Genomic DNA, 15,839 nt, shown 5'->3' on the forward strand with positions numbered 1-15,839 from the left:
AAAAAAAAACAAATATAGAGCATAATGATAAAAAATACTTATTAATGAATACTCTGATAAAAGGCATGAGAGATAGAGACTTGAAGCAGAAAAATAAAGCAAAATTGATCAACTCTAGTTAATGTATTTACTCAGCAATAAAAAAAATTCATTTGTTCATACCTGATATGGCCACTTTTCCTTTGCATGGTGTTCGTTGTTTATTTTCAAAATTTACATCACTGTTAAACAAAACACAAAACAAAACCACTTAGAAAGAAAAAAATCAGAGGGGCGGAGGAGTATTCACGTGCGCTAGTACTGGGGCTTGAACTCAGCGCCAGAGTCATTTTCCCTTACCTTCTTCAAGACTGGTGCTGAAACACTTGAGCCATAGCTCCACTTCTGGATTTTGGTGGTTAATTGGAGACAAGAGTCTCAAGAACTTTCATGCCTATGCTGGCTTCAAACCATGATCCTCAGATCTCAGCCTCCTCAGTAGCTAGGATTACAGGTGTGAGCCATTGTACCTAGTAAAATCTTTTCTATTAAGTAACTGCTTTAAGTCTTTCACAAATATCTGAATATTAATATATGGCCATATGAATAATAAAACAGTTAATATAAAGTATTTGACCCCAAGGTATTTAGTAAACAGCTAGCTAGCTAGGTTTGAGAGCAATTCTCCATATTTCATAAAAATTTGTATTCCCTAATGATGTGTACAAGTTACTCTATAATACTAGTCTTCACTAATTTATAAATGAGATTTATCATATGTGCAGGTTCCTCAAAGTGTTAATACCTTGGATCACTATTACATAAATTTCTTGATTTTTAGATACAATGGCCTAAAAACGTAAATGTATGTCCCAAACACATAATGTGTTGTCCAAGACCAACTTATCCTTACAGAATCTGGAATATATAAAAAAATCACTCTGATGAATAGTTATGTGTTGTTAATATCATATTTCATTTTTCTAAATTCTAAAAAAACTTACTAGATACCAATCCAACAATGAACTAAGTAATATGGGGAAGGGAAGCAAAAAACAAAGAAAGGAAAATATTACTATGACAACAGAAAAAAGTTTCTAAGTTAATGCTGGAGATATATGACACTTCCAAATCTGATTTTAGAACATACAATCATAAACATACTGTCACAAAAAATACTTCCAAAAATAGATCAGTACAATTTACCATTCTGGAATACTTCCCTAGTATCTTGTTTCTTAATAATCTGCATTTAGAGATTAACATTGCATTTCTAAAGCAGTATTTCCAAGCAAACTCCCCGTATTTTTATCAACTCTTTGTAGTTTTTAGCCTTATTCAATTTAGTTAGCTCATCAACTGCTAGCTAATTTAATTAGAAAATTCAAATACGAGATTAGATGGAAATTTTCCACTTGAGTACTGTTTGTTTCTAAGAGTTTGTGGAGAAAGACTACCTAGAGAAAGACTGCACAGAGTTAAAAGTGGGAAGTTATCTAACTAAATTTTCAGAAAAGGATGTCACAATTTCATTGTTTCCTATAGCTTTGTTTTAAAAAAGCCTAGTTATATATTCATTATCATGCATCCAAATTTGAAAACAAAATACATAATTTGTATTACCTTCTAACTGGATTAAAAACAAAGTATCATGGGGGAAGTATGTTCCAAATGTGCTAAAAATAATTTACTGACATCCCTGACATGCTTACATGGGACATTTACATGGGGCGTTTACATGGTATTTACAGAATCACATTCTAGCTATACTTAAATAATGTAATAGATTTAAAGTCATACATTTTCAGACCCTACCCAATGGCTTTATGTATTTGGAAAATTCATTCAGTGACAAATGTAAGTATTCATCAATTATTTCAAATGTTTCATTCAATCATAAATTCAAGCGTAAAGTTCAATCTTAAAGTTTAATTTTTCAAACTAGTACAAGAAATACTGTATAAATGTAGTTGGTTGGCATTTGTAAGTAATATCTTAAAAAAATAAATCTATATAAACAAGGCACAGTATAAATTTTTAAGAGTATTATGTCATTTTAGATTTTCAAGAAAACTTAAAGATGGTGGGTAACTTTATAGGTCTAGATTATGTTAAAGTTGAGATCCACTGGGCATTACTAAATTGGATTAGATGTCAGGCTTTGGCAGGCAAATTAAATTCTGAAATACCCAAACCACCAAAACCAAATTTGCCAAGTATTTACTGAAAAATATTTTCCTCTCCAAACTTCTCTACTACCTGGCAGAGTACCACTTTCTGTAATCAAATTATTTGCAGTGGCATTTCCAGGGCCAGCCAATAAACTTATTACATACAAATACAAATATTATCAAACTATAATATAAAGCCAGTAAACCATATTAGCTTGCAAAATAATTAAGTCTGTGTTTTAAAAAAATTAAAACTCAGCCTCATTTTCTCATGAGTGAATTATTTTCAGTTCAAATAGCTCCCCAAACAGTTATTTAGTTTGCAAAACTGTGATATTTTCCTAATTAATCCAAATTGAAAATAAAATGGTTAAACATTATCTACTTAATAATGTGCTACTGTAGCTAATAGTTTGCTACTTGTTTGAAAATCTGCAATATTCATGTCAATTCTGAATGCTACAATTAAAGCCAATCCAAGGAAAAAGCAAATAACCACAAAATTACTGAAGCAGCATACAGCTAAATAATAGTGTACCTTATTCATATGAATCCAGTGTAAAACATTATTTTGGGGAGACCCATAAAAGCTAATTTAAGAAATTAACATACAGAAGACAAACATAACATTATTACTCACATTCCTGCCTGTAGGTAAACAATATGACCAACAGAGGGTGCCAACTTGCCACTTTGTTCCTCAAAATCTGTATTAAAATCTTCTGAGTATGTCAGTCCCTATTTGAAACTGTTCTATGTTTGGGAATTTAAAATGTAATTTCTTTACCAAAATTAACAAGCTATAATGAAAAATCACACAATGTTGAGAGTATTTCAAAATTTCTTAATGAAATACTAATAGGATTCTAAATGTTATTCTATTATTTGATAATAAGTTACAAAATCCTTCACCTTTCATGCAAATAAATGCAAACTAAATATTCAGAAATACTTAATATGAAGTCAGGCACTGGTGACTCACACCTTAAATCCTAGCTACTCAGGAGGCTGAGATCTGAGAATGCAGTTCAAAGCCAGTCCGGGCAAAAAAAATTATGAGACTCTTATCTCCAACTAACCAACAGAAAATTGGAAGTGGCACTATATCTCAAAGTGGTAGACCATTAGCCTTGAGCAAAAAAGAGTTCAGGGACAGTGCCCAGGCCAATAAGAAGAAAGAAAGAAAGAAGGAAAGAAGGAAAGAAAGAAAGAAAGAGAGGAGGGAAGGGAGGGAGGGAGGGAAGGAAGGAAGGAAAGAAAGAAAGAGAGAGAGAGAGAGAGAGAGAGAAAGAAGGAACGAAATGCTTAGAATGAAAATTCTAAGCTGTCCTAAAACTATGTGGCATAAAATTAAGTTATATAAATATCTTAAATTCTAGTCTAAATATGATATAAGCTCTTTTCAACAGACACCAGCTATTTAAAAATTTAAGATATAAAATTAGAAGTGACTTTATAAGCACATTTCATTATAGAATTACTAAAAATACAAAAAATTTTAACTTCCAATCTACATGGCTTGTTTTTCTTCTTTTAATTTATAAAGTAATAAACTAGGAAACTGCAATATAAGAAACGAGCATCGTAATCACATAAAACTTGTAGTTATTTTGGTACTATTAAAAATCACAATTTTGTTGAATGATACATAATTAAGTTCTATAAATGACTGTAATTAACATTATTTTTACAAAGCCAAATAAAGCATTTCAGAACTTAAGTCAACAAGAGACAGATTGGGTGAGGAGGAGAATGAATGGATGGTACTGCTAAAATGTGAGGCGTGGGAGTACAGAGAATTTTTGGTGGGGGAGGGGCCTATTAACATTCATTGCTATATAACAAGTCCCTGATATACAGAACAGTATATTTCAAAGCACTCAGTGTGCATTTAGGGGCTGTTGAGTGTGAAATGAACTAAGGATATGGTTATTTCGATGGAGCTACAGTAGATATGGACTCGAGCTTTATTCATATTTCAATTTTACTCATCAATAACTATGTTAATGAGTTACTATTAACCTGTTAAAACCAACAGGCTTAGCTGAAAAGTGGACAAAGTACCTCACAGAGCTACTGAATGATTAATACTTTAATGCATTCTGTGTCATTCTTAAAGATGTTACATATTTTATGTTAAATAGAAGAGGCACTAAACTATTTGCTAAGGTGATCAAAGTATGACTTGCCAATTCTTGTAAATTGTGGTAGCTATCTAAAACAAATTATCATTACATCTCCTACATAAAGGCTTCAGTTCAATAAGGGAAATATCCTCTCCAACTTAAACCAAAAACGTAAGTAGAAATACACAGGACTAATATCTACATGCAAATGGATAAACTAGTATCTGAAGCCATAAAAGCCAGCCCCTGCTGGTCTTCCCCATGTAAAGAATAACCATTAGTTGATATTCTACTCCCTAGAGGACGAGACAATGGCTATGAAACCTGGTGGATTCCACTCGCCAGCTCCTAGGGGGTTGAAAACAACTCTGGTTCAAGAGTTCACATTGTAAAGGAAAGATCCTTTGGAGGTTTGCCATGAAAACAATAAATAAAATTAAAGAAGAAGTTTAACTCAAAAATCTCAAAACAAATAATTTCAAGGATCAGAAAACCAATCAACTAGCATCCTCAAATGGCAGTTAAGGAAACAGTTCACTGGAAGTGGAGCTGTGTCTCAAGCGGTAGAAAGCTAGCCTTGAGTGGAAAAGCTAATGGACAGTGCCCAGGCTCTGAGTTCAAGCCTCAGTACAGGCACGAAAAAATAAACAAGGGGGCTTGGAATGTGGCTCAGTGGTAGAGCACTTGCCTTGCATGCATGAGGCCCTGGGTTTGACTCCTCAGCACCACATAAGCAAAAAGAAAAAAGCTGGAAGTGGCACTGTGGCTCAAGTGGTAGAGCACCAGCCTTGAGCTTTAGAGCTCAGGGACAGTGCCTAGGCCCAGAGTTCAAGCCCCACAACCTACAAAAAAAAAAAAGGATACACTCACTATTGTAAAACTTGAAAACATTGTCAAAAAAAGAAATGTACTGTTTACCTGATTCTGATTTATATAACTGTAAGCTATATATCACCTTTATAATAACTTTAAAAAACATTAAAACAAAATAGAAAAGACTACTGAGCTAAGAAACCAAGTAAGTACATCTAGCAAATGTTCTTCAGTTGATAAATAAATATATATAAAGTAAAAAAAAAGAACAAAAAACATTGCAACAGTAGTCCAAAATGAAGTATAGTTCAGCAAGTTATTTAAAGAGATGGAAACATAAAAATTAATATAAGTAAAGGATAAAAAAATACAGATATGCTGAAGAATAAATAAAGACACTGGAAAAATAAAGTCATTCCTAGCAAGGTGCTAGTGTCTCATGCTTGTAATCTTAGCTCCCCAGGAAGCTGAGATCTGAAGATTGCCTTTCAGAGCTTGCCCAGGCAGGAAACTGAGACTCTTATTTCCAATTAAACACCAGAAAACCAGAAGTGGTGCTGTGGCTCAAAGTGGTAGAGCATTACCCTTGAGTAGTAAGGCTCAGGAACAGTGCCCAGGCCCTGAGTTCAAGCCCCATAACCAACAGAAATACTACTACTACTAATAATAATAATACTTACTGGAATTAACATTAAAATATAAGATGTCACTATACATCTTACAGGTGAATATATCTGTAATCTCAATCACTTGAAAGGTGGAGATTGAGAGAATTAGTTTGATGTAAGATTAGGTAAAGATGAGACACTACCAACAAACTGGGCAGAGTAAGATATATCCATAATTCAAGCTACAAGGAGACACAGATACAAGGACTTTACTCCAGGCCAACTTCAGGCAAAAATGCAAGACTCTATCCCCAAAATAAGGCTGAAAGGGGGCATAGGCATGGCCCAAGTGTTAGAGCATCTGCCTAGCAAGTATAATGCCCTGAGTTTAAATACCACACCCACACCCACACCCACCCACACCCACACCCACACCCACACCCACACACCCACCCACACCCACACACACCCACACACACGCACACACACACACACACACACACACACACACACACACCAGAAATGGAGAAGACCATACTCAATGATGAATAGAGAGAAGTGAAATATGCTAATGGATGTAGTAGATAAACCTGAAAATAGCCAAAAATATAAAAACAAAATCAAGTGCAAAAAAAGACCAGAAAGTGATAGTCACTAGACAGTCAAAGAAGATCCAACTTATGTATAACTGGGAGTTCTTAAATTAAAAAAAAAAATGAAACGGGGTGCTGGTGGTTCACATCTGTAATCCTAACTACTCAGGAGGCTGAGATCTGAGGATCGTGGTTCAAAGCCAGCCTGAGCAGGAAAAGTCCGTGAGACTCTTATCTCCAATAAACCACTCAGAAAACTGGAAGTGTTGCTGTGGCTTCAGCAGTAGAGCATTTGCCTTGAGCTGAAAGAGCAGAGGGATGGCGCCCAGGCCCAGAGTTCAAACCCCACGACCACCACCACCAACAACAACAACTAAAAAGACATAAAATTAATATTTCGTTTTACATTCCATGAGGGTGTTTTGAAAAATAAAGGAAGAAGCTACATATTCAATAGTCTCTAACTGAGCCAAAAAGTCAATTTTATACATTCCAAGTTAAATGATCAGACATTAAGACTGAAAAAAGAAGGCAAAATAAAACAAGCAAACACATAAAACTACTTGCAGTCTCTAAGCATTTATTTTTTAAAAAAGAAAATTAAATATTATTTTATTTTATTTTAATTTTTGGTGCTGGTGAAAGGACACCATTCCTGAGCTTTTCTTTTCTTTTCTTTTGCCAAAGGCTAGTGCTCTACCACTTGATCCACAGCTCCATTTTTTGGGTAGTTATTTAGAGATAAGAGTCTTATAGATTGATTGTGCTGCCTAGGCTGGCTTTGAACCAGGATCCTCAAGTTTCAAACTTCTGAGTATCAAGGATTATAGGTTTGAGCCATCAGTGCCCAGCCTGAATATTAGATTTTTTAAAGTAATGACAACAAGGTTTTTAAGGAACTCAGGAAAGAAAGTGTTTTATAATTGTTATATAAGAACAGTAACAATATAATTCTTATATAATTCAATATAACTTCATAGAATTATTATAATATAATTCAATTATGTAGTAGTATAATTTCTTTCACAATTATTGTGACAATTGCTATGTAACAACTGTGCTATAAAGGATAACTAGACCAGTTGTCTTTTAAATAGCAACACTAAAGAAAAACATTTTGAGCACACAAAAATATGAAGAAAAATATACTCATATTAAGGAATTTTCTGGCAACTGACTTTCTCCTAAAGAAGAAACTTAAGTTTATGAAATGTATAATATAAACATAGAGAAAAAAATTCAAATCTATTTCTTTTCCTTTTTGAGACAGAAGATCTTGCCATGTAGCCCAGACTAGCTTTGAATTTATGTGCTTCCTGTCTCAGCCTCACAAGTTGTGACGTTATAGGCATGTGACATCAGATAATTTCTGAATAAAGTTCTCTGGTCTATATCCACAGAAGTACGTGTATCTATGTCTGTGCCTTTGTGTGTGTGAAAACACACAGAATATAAAAAAAGATAAATCAATGGGATGGGTGATAGAGGATTACAGTAAATACCACAAAAGACTAATTATAGATTCTAGATGGTAGGTACATAGGTACTTGCCATGTAATTCTTTCTACTACTTTGTTGGTAAATTTCACAATAATTTCTTTATGTTGGAAAAGAACTTCAAAAAATCTTGAATGCATCAAGATAGATTTGTCAATAATATTGGTTATGTAATATGAAATAATTTTATACAGTCATAATATAAAATAAGGAAATATATTATTACTGAAAATTAAGATTTTCAGTGTAAGGGAAAAGAGGTATGAATACAAGCAAAAATAATCCAGAAAATAGAGGCCTATAAGGATCCATATAAATTCACAATTTAAGTCATTTTCATAGCTATGTCCATTGAAAGGCATAGACTAGAAATACCTCAGGACTTTGATCACCATTAGCACGAATGAGAACTCAGAAAAATGTCTAACCAATGCCTGGAGTAGGGAAAAATAAACAGACAAACCTGAGGGGCTTTTTTTTTTTTGGTGTGTGAGTCAGAAAGCAAATGAGTTCTTAAAGATTAATTCAGGAATGTCAAAAGAACAAACAAGCTATTTTAAAGAAACTCCCACTGAACAAATTTGGGACAATTTTATTATTGAAAAGATTAATGCTAACAATACACTGGATAAATAAAAATCATATTCATGGATTTTTCTATGATTTTCTTCTTTACAGAGGAGGATCAGCCACTGAAGTGTAAAAACAGTAACAGAACAATTGCTATTTTACAAATCCCACTAACAATGACTTGGGAAAGAATCATAAATGGATGATAAAGCCATTCAGTTAAAGCTCTTTGGATAATAGAATATTCACCAGTCCTAACATACCAAGATTTACTTACAAAATGGAAACAGAAAATGATTTTATCACGAAAAAAGGAAGCTGCCATCTAAACTAAGGAATTAGGGGTTTGGCGATGTAGCTCAGTGGAAGACTACTTAGCTAACACATACAAGGCTCTGAGTTCCATCCACAGCACTACCATAAATAAGATAAATCAAAGGATCATCATCCTTTATCATACCATAATGCATCAATTAGAAGTACACATACCTAGAATGATTCTTACAAAAAATATTTAATTGAGGCTGATCAAGTCTTTAGAGCTAGTTAACAGCAAAAATAGAAAATGTAAAAAGTTCAATGTTACCTTAAAGAGACAATTAGACAAATGTAGACTGCTGTGCATTTTTAAAGGATGTTTTTTAGACTGCACACTTCTGAGATTACTAAGGGCTATTAGAGAAAGGTACAGTAATTAAAACAAGCCAAAGAGAAATAACCAAATGTGCTGCACAAATCTTAATAAAGAGTTCTAGCTTGAGGGCAAAAAAACCCACTAGAAATGATTTGCTGGATAAAAGTTGATATATGAGTAGTAGATGGTTCTGATGAAATTATGGCTAATATTTCACTTTATTGTTTTGGTTGGTTGTGGGTCCTGAACTGTGGGCCTGGGCACTGTCCCTCAGCTCTTCAGCTCAAGACTAGCACTCTACCACTTGAGCCACAGCGCCACTTCCAGCTTTTTCTGCTTATGTGGTGCTGAGGAATGGAACCCATGGCCTCATGCATGCAAGGCAAGCACTCTACCACTGAGCCACCTCCCCAGCCTCTAATATTTCACATTTATGACCATATTTTGATTATAGGGAAGCATGTCGTTTTTTGGAAGATATATGCCAACTATTAAGGCATACATTCCTGTGTGGCTTGTCTCTTAACTTTCAAATGAAGAAAAATTTGTGTGTGAGCAGAAAAAGAGGGAAAGAATGGATGAACGTATATTGCAAACTACTAACTGGTCAAGCAAGGTGAATTTACATTTTTTTTTTAGTATATGACACATTTCAAAAGAAAAAAGTAGTTTAAAAAATGAATAAGAGCTGGGCATCAAAGGCTAATGCCTGTAATCTCAGCTACTCAGGAGGCTGAGATCTGAGGATCGAGGTTCAAAGCCAGCCAGGGTAGGAAAGTCCGTGAGACTCTTATCTCCAATAGAAAACCAGAAGCGGAGCTGTGGCTCAAGTGGTAGAGCACTTGCTTTCAGCTGAAGAATTGCAGGGACAGTGCCCAAGCCCAGAGTTCAAACCCCACGACTGACCAAAAAAAAAAAAAAGAACAAATGAGAGCTAAATGACAGGCTGGAACCGAATGTTTGGACCAACAAGAGAGTGAAGACTCTAAGAACATGGATGGGCATGACAATGAAAGAGTTACTAGAATACAATTAACTGTTAGTAAATTAGTTCTAAGCCCTATGGCTCATTGTACATTTGAAAGTGAGGCAGCAGCATATGACTTTGGGTATACACATACAGCAATGCCAGGTATTCCTCAGTACCCACACAAGAAGGAAGAGAACCAGCATCAGATGAGTTGCCTTAGCTATAAGTTGCATCTAAGCTCTGGGCATTAATCCTTACAGTAAAGCTTATGAAGGAAGAAGTGATATCTCTACCTTACCAATCAGAACAAGACATTGTTCCATTTTCCCAAAAGTTCATAATCGAATTGAAAATATGTGTATACATGTGCTCTTAGAATGCAGTAAGGTATAGTGAGCTATTCACATACCAGATGCTCTTAGAATTAGGAGGAAGGAATTCATTTTTTGAGTCCTCACACGATCCTTCCTTTGCAACACAAAAATCACCACTTTCCTTGAGGGAATTACAAAGAAAACGGATGCTACAATTGTCTTAGAACACAAGGGTTTTGTCAAGTGGGAATGGGAGACAGGGCACTTCAATTAAGTAAAAGGCCCTAGAGACAAGAAAATTCAAGAAGTGTTCTGGGAATACAAATCAAACAGCTTTTTGTTTGCAATAAATTGGTAGAGCAGAAATTGAGCAGTAAGACTATGAAAGTAGTTTTGAATTAGACCGCTAAGATCCTAGAAGGCTTATCTTATCTACAGAATGGAATTTCAGTAAATGATGACTATTATATGTCTTTTGAGAAGTGGATTGATAGAATAGTCTTTAAAGAGAGTTATGCAGGAAAATAGGGAGGGAAACAGTCCGGTTTTTTAGTCAAAAGCCTAGAAAATTAATTCAATCTGTGAACTGGTCCCTAACATCTACTCAAACTAGAAAATTTTCTATATTTACTTTTTGGCATCAGTCTGACTTTCCTATAAATTATACATAAACCTAGCTGGCAATATTTTTTGCTTAGCAAAACATAAACAATAAGGAGCATACTATAAGGAGGATATAAAATTATACTAAAAGGACACCAAACTCTAGCTACTAAATTGAGCTGATTCTTAGGTCTAACTAAAATCTGACACTATAAACTATAAATAGGATAGGATATATTCCCATATACAACTCATACATCTAATCCAAAAGGGCAACCTGTAGTGATGGAAAGAATGCAGGGCTCCTTAGCCTCTCTCCTTAGCTTCTGTCACTAGCTAATTACATGTCCTTAACTGATTTTGTTCCTCTAGCATTGATGATTACTATATGAGTAGATGTGCTAGCAGACTTTAAAGTTTCTCTGTTCATAAGCTTTTATATCTTTATAATCTGATGCACATTCATTTCAATTTCTACATTCAAGTCTCTATTACTCTTAGCTAGTACCTTTTTATTAACCTTTTAAATTTTATTTTCTTTTTTTTTTGGAGGGGGTCCGGTCGTGCGGCCTGAACTCTGGGCCTGGAAGCTGTCCCTCAGCTCTTCAGCTCAAGGCTAGCGCTCTACCACTTGAACCACAGCACCACTTTCGGCTTTTTTCTTTTTGCTTATGTGGTGCTGAGGAATCGAACCCAGGGCCTCAGGCATGCAAGGCAAGTGCTCTACCACTGAGCCATCTACCCAGCCCCTAAATTTTATTTTCATATCCTTATCTATCAGTCTTTCTTCTTGAAATATTGTATCTCTTGAATTATACGCTTCTCAACTACTTTTATTGTATAGTCACATGTTGAACACAACCAATTGTCCCATGAAAGTTACTACTTTATGCTTAGTTCATTCTTTAGTCCGCTTTCAAAATGACGCCTACTGCTTTTTAAAAAGATTTGTGATATGGTATTTGTATTTACACTAACGTCATTTCCTGTTTTCAACTCAAATTCTTAAGTACATTAAAAGTCACAGGTAAACTATGCTACTAACCATCTTCCAGTTTGATTGGCAATCCTCTCTTCTAATTTCCGGAGCTCCGAAGTATAAGCCATTATTCGGGAATTGCACACCATGAGGTTCTTAACTGCAAGTAACACTTGGTCCTTTTGAGTGCTCAGAGAAAGGAGTTTCCATATTCCTTCTCGCATTCGAATTTCTAAGTCTATTTTTTCTTGAATGCTGCAGTGCTAAAACAAAGAGAAGAGAATTTTAAATAGTTAGCAAGACCCCCAAATTACAACCTATCCTTTTTACTCCCAACAGATGGAAAATGTACTATCATTCACTTGTACCTTATTGGGAAAGAAATGAAAGTTTTAATAAGGGATAATATAAAAATAGAGCTATTTTAAAAGCTTTTTGTAAAATGTTAACTTCTTTTACTACTAGGAAGCCTGGATAAACAGAACAAAAAGGTAAAAAACATTACATGCTCTTACCATAACATACTAGTTAAATAGTAGCCCCCAAATGCATGTAGATAGCCTCAGAATAAAACCTTAGTTGGATATAGGCTTTAACGATGTTATTAATTAATATGAAATCATACTGGATTAGAAATGGGTCCCAAATCCAAAGACAGTGTCATAAAATGATCCGATGAAGTCAGACACAGAGAATGTTATGGGAAGACAGAAGCCAAAAAACACCAAGGATTGATGACAACAACCAGAGGTGAAAAAGGCAAGGGAGGATTCTCCCACAGACATGAGTGGGAGCATGGCTCTCCCAATATCTTGATATCAGACTTACAAACTCTAGAATTATGATAGAACAAGATTCCCTTTTTAAGCCACCTAGTGTTGGTCATTTGTTATGACAGCCTTAAGAAACACAATAATGTGAGCAATAGTACATATTAGACAAGCTATATTACAGGATGATAAGATGTAGCTAAGGGGGCTGAATTTACCAAGGAAAACCCTTCTGAAAGAGCAGATGTTGAATAAATGAACCAAAGACCAGCAACATGTTAAACAATGTAAACAAAATAGAAGCTTTAATACAGATTAAAAGTTGTTCTTTAGGGGGGAAAAAATCTGTGCTTAGAACATACCACAGGCATGAACAGAGTTTTAGAACACAGATTCAGGATATGTTTTTTGTTTTTTTAGTTGTAAGACTCATCCAGAAACAGCTAAGTAGTTTAGTTCTGAAAGTCTTTTCCATTTAATGATCTTGTAATGGTTGATTCCATATACAAGTTTTATTTGTAACATCAAAATTCTACACACAGAATGTACAGTCCTCATTTTTCACAATAACCTTATAAACATTATAAACATTTACATTGTAAATGTAACTCTTTACCATACAAGGATTGAACAATGATCCCAGTGTGCCTATTTCTAAAAGTTAAATGACCAACCTGGCTTCTGTGATTAAAAAAAATGCATACCATTACATTCTCATTTTATCAAAATACAAATTAAAAAATGTAAATGGAATTGAATAGCAAAGTTCCTTAAAAGAATTTTTAAGGTAGATAAAAGGCAAGCTGACAGATTACCCTCTAAAAAAGGAAAGAGCAGATTATTTAACTTGACTATTGAACTACACTATTCACATGCAGAAATCAGATCTGTTTAATTACCTTCTGTAATTACATCATGTAATCACCACATAAAAACTGTCTCTTATATTGCTGTAAGTTTTGAGTTATCAAAACTGGTGTACTATATAAATGTAGTCAATTTACTAGTTTTCCTTCTTTACACATGACTAGGTTTCAACAATTGCATTTCATCATTTTATGACTTGCCAGTCCAAGTAAATTCTTCTTTAAAGTAATTAGCAATTAATTACAAGAATTATCTATGTGACCCATATGTCAGCAGATGTAAACTCTGGCAGCCTGGTGGGTATTTCAAGAGTATGCACAGGGGTCAACTTGAAGCTGGTATGAATAGCTTTGCCTCACAACTCAAATATAAATAAATACCATCTGGTGCCACTAAATTCAACTTTGCTTTTTAAATATAGCCAGCTGAGTGAGTACACAGTGGTTAAGCCTACACTGCTTTAGAATCTTCTGAGGCAGAAGAATGGTCCTTATAAAAAGTATATGACTGTTTTTTTGGGTTTTTGTTGTTGTTGTTGTTGTGTTTTGGTCGGTCATGGGGTTTGAACTGAGCCTGAATGCTGTTCCTCAGCTCTTCAGCTCAAGGCTAGCCCTCTACCACTTGAGCCACTGCACCACTTCCTGTTTTTTGAGTGGTTTATTGGAGATAAGAGTTTCACAGACTTTCCTGCCCTGCCCAGGGTGGCTCTGAACCACAATCGCGTGGTCACCGATAACCAGCTAAGACTGTTAACCTAAACCTAATCCAAACTAATGATGATCTCTGGAGATATGGAGATAGGATCAGAGGTGTTTTGTTTGTTGTTTAAGTTCTTCTAATTAGTTTAACGTCTGACGGTAGAGAAATTCTAACGTGAAATTCTACAGAAAATTATTAAAGTTGCAACAACCTTAAGGAGCCAGCAGGTGGCCACGGTCACTTTGAGGAATCAGTTTTCTAGGCTTTCCAAACTCGCAATTAAGATTGTTCTCTCCCTATCACTGATTGGAAAAGACTCCATACAATTATAGAGGTTCAGGAAAATAGTAGAAAAAATAAAATGTAAAGTCAGGGCTCAAAAGATAAAATGTATGTGTTAATAGTCATTAGGGAAATAAGATACATTTAGCAGACATTTCTATTACACTTGTATCTTTTAGAGTACCAGATGCCTGGTTGGCATCTGATTTTGTAAATATAGCTGTTTTGGAACATGTCCACACCCATTATTACCATCTATGGCTGCTTTCAAGCTACAATGGTGGAGTTAGGCAATATCAACAGATAGTACCCCACAGACAGTTCCATGCAAAGCTGAATTGTTTTTCTGTATGGCTATTTACCCACTCCAATTAAGATACAACGTAATCTTGGACCCTGCTTGCTGAGGCAGGTTTCAGGCTTAGTAAGCTGTGATCTAGGAAGGCTGCCAGCCTTCCCAGGATCAACTGTATACTTTGAATGTATTCAGTTAATAATAAAAAGTAATAATAGTAAGTTTATTGCAACTAGTTTCATTATTTATTTCACAAAAGGTTTCATTGTGACATTTTAAACATGTATATATATGGTACAATTCAATCATATGTACTCCTATGGCTCTCTTTCGTCTCTGTCTCATCTGGAGTCTTTCATGTAATTTCTTTCCATAAACAGCTGCTTTTACCAGTAGAAGAAAGCCTCTCTTATTAGCTATAGTCAAGAGAGAGTTTATGGAGCTAAAGGACTTGTTTTTAGTTAACAAGGACATACAGTGCTGCGGAGGAGGAACTGGTGTTTAGTGACATACACACAGTGAGGAATAATGATCGTGAAATCAAGGCACCCACTGGGCAAAAAATGGTAACCTCAATAGCAGTTAATATCATCACTGTTGTTGTCTTAGCCATAAGACATAGCCAGGTAGAGTCAAGGCCCTTTACAACCAGTGATAAAAGTATGGTTTCCTGTATGCATTTTTCTTAGAAGTGTTTGCTTGAAAGTTTCTAAGAACAGACAATTTGATCAAGACATCCTTTTTTTTATTTCTGATTCAATGCTCTGGACAACAGTTTCCATATAATCAAGTCAAATATAAGTTTAGGTTCTGATCTTGTAAACTGGCAGATAAAAGTAACTGGGGCATGAGTGGCTCATGCCTGTAATCCTAGCTACTCAGGAGGTTAGATCAGAGGATCATGGTTCAAAGCCAGCCCAGGCAGGGCAGGAAAGCCCGTGAAACTCTCATCTCCAATAAACCACCAGAAAACTGGAAATGGCACTGTGGCTCAAATGGTAGAGCACTAGCCATGAGCTGAAGAGCTCAGGGACAGCGTTCAGGCCCAGAGTTCAAGCCCCACAACTGA

At 35.1% G+C, this 15,839-nt stretch overlaps 1 protein-coding gene across 1 annotated transcript in view; it reads right to left on the reverse strand.

The window, feature by feature from the left end:
* Nucleotides 1-12,998, reverse strand: part of Rtkn2 (rhotekin 2) — a 57,334-nt gene extending 44,336 nt beyond the window's left edge. Inside the window, exons 1-3 of the mRNA XM_013017050.1 lie at nt 12,990-12,998; nt 11,924-12,120; nt 163-221 (exon numbers count right to left, since the gene is read on the reverse strand). Coding sequence (XP_012872504.1) covers nt 163-221; nt 11,924-12,120; nt 12,990-12,998 — 265 coding nt within the window. The remainder of the gene's footprint in view (nt 1-162; nt 222-11,923; nt 12,121-12,989) is intronic.
* Nucleotides 12,999-15,839: the final 2,841 nt, after the last annotated feature.

Source organism: Dipodomys ordii, unplaced genomic scaffold (genome assembly GCF_000151885.1).
Source record: "Dipodomys ordii isolate 6190 unplaced genomic scaffold, Dord_2.0 Scaffold34, whole genome shotgun sequence".
NCBI lineage: Eukaryota > Metazoa > Chordata > Mammalia > Rodentia > Heteromyidae > Dipodomys > Dipodomys ordii.